Source organism: Silene latifolia, chromosome Y (genome assembly GCF_048544455.1).
Source record: "Silene latifolia isolate original U9 population chromosome Y, ASM4854445v1, whole genome shotgun sequence".
Lineage (NCBI taxonomy): Eukaryota > Viridiplantae > Streptophyta > Magnoliopsida > Caryophyllales > Caryophyllaceae > Silene > Silene latifolia.
Genome location: NC_133538.1, coordinates 362,660,644 through 362,666,586, shown reverse-complemented (window position 1 = coordinate 362,666,586; position 5,943 = coordinate 362,660,644). Strand labels below are relative to the sequence as shown.

General features: G+C 40.0%; 1 protein-coding gene across 1 annotated transcript; it reads right to left on the bottom strand.

The window, feature by feature from the left end:
- Window positions 1–262: 262 nt before the first annotated feature.
- LOC141631739 (uncharacterized) lies at window positions 263–2,785 on the bottom strand. The gene is made up of 2 exons (XM_074444367.1): window positions 1,502–2,785; window positions 263–1,345 (listed from the first exon to the last, which is right to left on the bottom strand). The coding sequence occupies exons 1-2, from the start codon at window positions 2,783–2,785 to the stop codon at window positions 263–265; spliced, it is 2,367 nt and encodes a 788-aa protein (XP_074300468.1).
- Between the last annotated feature and the right edge of the window lie 3,158 nt (window positions 2,786–5,943).

Here is a 5,943-nt window from a genome sequence, read left to right as displayed (position 1 = left end):
ATAAGGTTGGGAACTGTTAAGCCAGAGATTATCAGTATAAGCATTCTTAAAAGTAGCATTAATTTAGCTAATCTTCTTCCAAGACCAGCTGCAATCCTGAGGTGCAACATAGTCTTGCCAATTCTGATCTTTCATATAAACGTGATTAACCCAACGCACCCATAAGTGATCTTTTTTTGTTGCAAGCCACCAAGTATACTTCCCTAACAACGCTTTATTCCACAATTTAGAATTCTTTATCCCAAGCCCCCCCCCCTCTTCTTTAAGTATCCCAATGCACATTAGGAGCCCTAGAATAGGAGTCTTTTCCCTCCCATAAAAATGTCCTACAAAGAGAGTCAATCCTTTTCATCACACCATTAGGAATGAGAAATATTGTTGCCCAATATGAATGCAAAGAGGTGAGGACAGCATTCACAAGGACCAGTCTCCCAGCATAAGACAGATGTCTGGTCCCCCAAGCACGAATTCTAGCCATGATTTTATCAGTAAGCTTAGCACAATCATTTTTGGTTAACTTTTTAGAAGAAATGGGAACACCAAGGTATTTGAATGGGAGAGTACCTCTTTTGAACCCATATATCTGAATGATATTATCAATGACATACCCAGGCACACCATTAAAGTAAATATCAGTTTTTTCATTGTTGAGGCAAAGTCCAGATGAAGCTGAGAAAGTAGCAAACCCCCTCAACATCCACATAATGGCAGCTTCAGTCCCTTTACAAAAAAGAAGGAGGTCATCTGCAAAAAGCAGGTGGTTGAGCTTGATATGTCCACACATAGGGTGATACCTAAAACCATCTTGATTAGCAACCACACCCAGAATTCTTGAGAGATACTCCATACATAGGGTAAAGATAAGGGGAGAAAGAGGATCCCCTTGTCTTAACCCTCTCCTGCCTTTAAAGAATCCAAAAGAACTCCCATTGATAGCAAGGGAATAAGAAGGTGTAGTTATGCAAACCATCACAAGCTTAACAAAGTTCTGTGGGAATCTCATTGCTGTGAGCATTTGTTCCACAAAGTCCCACTCTACAGTATCATATGCCTTTCTGAGGTCTATCTTAATTAGGCATCTGGGTGAGGCTGCCTGCCTATTATATAGCCTCACCAGATCTTGACATATGAGCACATTATCCACAATATTTCTTCCCTTGATGAATGCTCTTTGACTACTACTAATGATATCAGGAAGAACTTCACTGAGTCTATTGCAAAGAATTTTGGCAATGCTTTTGTAAAGGATGTTACAACAAGCAATGGGTCGATATTCAAGCACAGAGACAGGATGTTTGACCTTAGGAATGAGTGTAATAGTAGTGGTATTGATTTGTTTGAGTAGCTTACCAGTAGTGAAAAAATTCAGAACTGCACTGATTACATCCTCACCCACCACCTCCCAGGCATCTTTGTAGAATTAGCTTGAAAACCCATCAGGACCAGGGGATTTTGTGGCTGGAATGGAGAAGATGCTACTTTTGATTTCCTCCCTCATCACAGGCTTAAGAAGGATCTGCTGATGTTGTGCATTAATAAGATTACCAGTTCTGATAGTAGGGAAGTGCACAGGTGTTGTACTCTTGCAAGTACCCAGGAGTGTCTCATAATAATCCAGGAAAGCATGTTCAACATTTTTGAAATTGGAATGAAGGATTCCATCTTTATCCTTAATTTGAAGTACTTTGTTTTGCATCTGTCTGGCATTGATTTGGGAGTGAAAGAACTGAGTATTTTCATCACCTTCTTGCAGCCAATTGATTTTTGCTTTTTGACTCAAGAAACTATGATAAGCTTTACTCAGGTGCCTATAATCATCAGATGCAACCTGTTCTTCAGCAAGGATGGTCAAATTAGTAGGATCAAGGTTCATCTGCTCTTGCAATTTATCAAGTATGAGTTTGGCTATTCCCACATCTTTGCCTATATCAGAATAACCATGTCTGTTTAACTCTCTCAAAGGCTTCTTAAGAGCTTGCAGTTTTTTAACAACCTTAAACATTGCAGTACCAGCTATGGGAGACTTCCACTTCTCTTGGATTAGAGCTGTAAAGTTAGGATCCTGCCCCCACATACAAAAATATCTAAAATGAGTCTTTCTTTGAGGGACAGCCCTCTTATAGCACAGGCAAGGATTATGGTCATACAATCCTTCAGGTAGAAAATAAGCATAGCATTCAGGGTACAGCTGCATCCACTCAGTATTTACCATGAACCTATCAAGACGAGAGAAGACCCTAGAATTGGGCTCATGTTTGTTGTTCCACGTAAATAAAGCTCCTTGTCCTTTGATATCTACTATTTCACAGTAATCAACACAATCTCTAAATTCATAAATCTCACTCCACAAGACAGGTCTTCCTTCTCTTTCATTAAAATGAAGAAGACTGTTGAAGTCTCCACAAATTCCCCAGGCTCCATTGTAATTGTCCTTGATATCCTTCAAATCCCTCCATAATTCCCTCCTATCAATATCATCATTGTGGCCATAAACTATAGTGAATAAGAAGCAGTCGCCAGAAAATGTTTCCTCCACTCTGACAGTAATTTGTTGAGAAGACATGTGAACAAGGTTAACATTAAAACTAGCAGTGATCCAGATGATCCATACTCTCCCTCCTTGGTGATGACTGTAATTATGAATCCCACTCCAATGTTGACCCAAAGTAGAAAGAACACCATCATAGTCATTACCCTTTATTTTATGCTCCACTAAACCATAAAGTCCTACTTTATTTTGATGTAAAAAACGCTTAATATCTAATTGTTTATGAAGCTTATTCATACCCCTCACATTCCAGCTGCCAATATTATCCATTTTGATGATTGTCTGGTGGTTCTCCCTGTCCTCCAGTCAGCTGTTTAGTAGGACTAGTGAGCACAGCAGCATATGAGGGCCCATGAGGTGCTGGAGAGCTACCTATAGAGTCCCCTGTGTTGTGTTCCTGCCTCACTATTCTAGTGACAGCACTAACAGGAGTACGAACTGGTGTTGGTTCCTTGGAAGGCACAGGTGCAGTAGCAGCAGTCCCCTTATTGGCCACAGCAATAGGTTTCACCACTGGCCTCCATACTTGTGTGGTTTTAGGTTGAGCTTTAGTCTTCAAAGGAGCAGGGTTGGTGGGTTTAGGCTTCCTACAGGCTCCATTACTATGTCTTATGCCATTACAGACATCACAAGTAACAGGCTTCCATTCGTATTCCATTCCTACACTGACCTCCACCCCTTTTTCATCCACAAAGTATATTCTCTCAGGGAACTCCTGGCCAATCTCCACTTCAACCATTATCCTAGGATACCCTATCCTGGTTTTGTTCATTGTGGCTTCATCACACCGCATAAACTTCCCAATTAAGGATGCAATTTTCTCAAGACAAGACGTTCCCCAAAACTTCAATCCAAGCCCACAAAAGCGAGCCCAGATAGGCACTTTCTTCACCTTCTCTTTTGCCATACTGCCATTTTCAGTCCAAGGTTTGACAACAAGGGGTTTGTTGTCAAACATTGGAAACCCTTGTTACAGTACTAAAGATTGACATTCCATGGTAGGGAATCGTACTACAAACGCTCCATTTGGTAAAAAAGAGATCTTATCAAACTTGTATTTGCCCCATAATTAATTGATAAAACCAGTAACTAACTCCCAAGAAGGATTCCCTCCTAACACATAACAAATAACTGCGCTTTTCCAATAATCAATCTCTGGCGCAACATCTTCATTAGTGAGATGCAATAAATTCTTCCTAGGAGATGCAACAGGTGATAAAGAAGGAGATTTTTTACCTCGCACTTCAGTCCATCCTTCATTTGTATCCTCCTCAGGTTCAGAATCCGTGACTGCATCCACAACAATGGCCTCCAAATTCAGTACTGGAATTCCAACAATCTCGCTAATATTCCTAGTTGATCTAGCATCAGCAGATTGTGGTCCTTCACCCATAATCAGATCCTGTTCAGAATTATCCATATCAAGGTTATGATCTTTGCAACTACTAAAAGAAAGACGAATTTTTGCTCGTGGTTTGATTATTTTTTGCTTTTTCTGGGATTTTTTAGGGACGTTCTTCCTTGCCATCGTGCAATTTAGAAACAGGTAAACCCTAGAGAGAAGGAGGAGCTTTCTCTCTCTAATCTCATTCTTTTCTTTTTACACTCGACAAAATCAATTAACCATTATTAGATTAGAATCAATTAAACCCTAGAGAGAAGGAGGTTTTATTTGCTTTACTTTCGTCCGTGCTTTCAGATTCTTCCTGCTTTCATTCGGTAAATTACGTTCCTTGATTTCAGTTTGTTATTATTCATTATTAGATTAGAATTGATTAGTTAGAATCCTTGATGCCTTAATTCCTTGTTTTACGCGGTTTTCTTATTCATTTAATTTAGTTATGAATCCTACTGTTTTCATCTCTAGTTTCGTTATTATTGTTAATTCCAGTATGAGTAGCTAAACCCTTTGTGCTAAGATGTAGGGGACCTATAGTGTAGACGGCGTAGAATAGGTTGACCTGAGTCGCGTCATAGTCGATCGACTGCCTTGCATGGTCGATCGACCGGCTCACGTGAGAATTTTGCTTCGGAATTGACCGACCCGATAAGATCGAATGATAGGGGAGGGAAATAGAGTACTTAATTAAGACGACTTAATTAATAAGATCGAGAGATAAGTTAATTTAGGCTTTTAAATCACTTTTCAGGGTGAGAGTCGGCACTAGTGATATTAGGGACCCGTAGCTAGATCGAAAGATGCTACCTGTTAAGAATGGACCGAGAGGACTTCTTATTCTTCCCGTCTTACGTGATTTTCTCAGACTTACTTAGGATACTGCCGTCAAAACTACAGTGAACCGACCATCTTAGCATCCTTTCAATATTTGATTTCATACATTTTCTTTTATCACTCATTTATTTGTTTTAGTTTAATTTTAAATTTTGATTGCCTTTAGTTATAGAACTGTTCAAATCAAACCTCCTCAAACTGTTACTTTAGACTAAAATTTGACAACTATTAATTGCATCGCCTCTCTGTGGTTCGCCCCTGACTGCCGCTATCTATAGTAGTAGTTTGGATTATAAATTTATCTTTGGTACTCTACGATGGTATCAAATTTTGGCGCCGTTGCCGGGAAGACAATTGTTTAATTTTTAGTTGTTTTCATTTTAGTCTTTTTCTTAGTTTAAGGGACATCTGTTCCTTAAACTATTCTCATAATCTACTTGTAGTTTCTTCTTATGCACAGGTCACAGGGTGGTGAATTACGACCGTTAGATCCTGAGTTCGAAAGGACTTTGCGTGAGTTAAGACGATCATCTAGAGTATTGCCGACAGAGGAAGAGCTGAGTACTCTGTCCAGTTACTACGAGAACGAGCTATTTGAGGAGGATCCACCTTCATCTCTTATTTCTACTTCTTCAACTGAGACCGTTACATCTCCAGATATGGCTGAAGAAGAAAGTATAGCCAGTCATTCCGAGCCAAAAGCCGAAAATCTCTATAAGGAATTCGCATTCCCAGCCGGGACGGAAAGGAAATTCGAACCGAAACCGTCTTACATTAACTTGGTTGAGAGAAACCAATTTGGGGGAGCTGCAAATGAAAATGCGGCTAAACATATGGAGACATTCATTGACTACTGTTATTCCATAACCCCACCAGCAGGTGTGACCCAGGACTAGGTAAAGGAGACGATGCTCATATTCTCACTTCGTGATGCTGCAAGGGAATGGTACCGAGATCTGGATCGAGCTGCTAACAGGATTACTGATTGGAATTCGCTGGCCCTAGCATTTTATAAGAAATATTTCTCTGCATCAAAGACCAATGCAATTAGAGCTCAGATTACAAGCTTTAAACAGGGTCCTGATGAAGATTTTCATGAGGCATGGGTCCGTTTCAAAAGACTGGTGCAAACTATTCCGCACCATGGGTTTGAGAAATGGTT

What these genes read in the sequence shown, in the direction of transcription:
- LOC141631739 (XM_074444367.1), bottom strand. Translation starts at nt 2,785, where the DNA reads ATGAATAAGCTTCATAAACAATTAGATATTAAGCGTTTTTTACATCAA. An exon ending in AGCAGATCCTTCTTAAGCCT is followed by an intron (nt 1,346 to 1,501) that starts GTGATGAGGGAG and finishes ACTACTGGTAAG; the next exon opens with CTACTCAAACAAATCAATAC.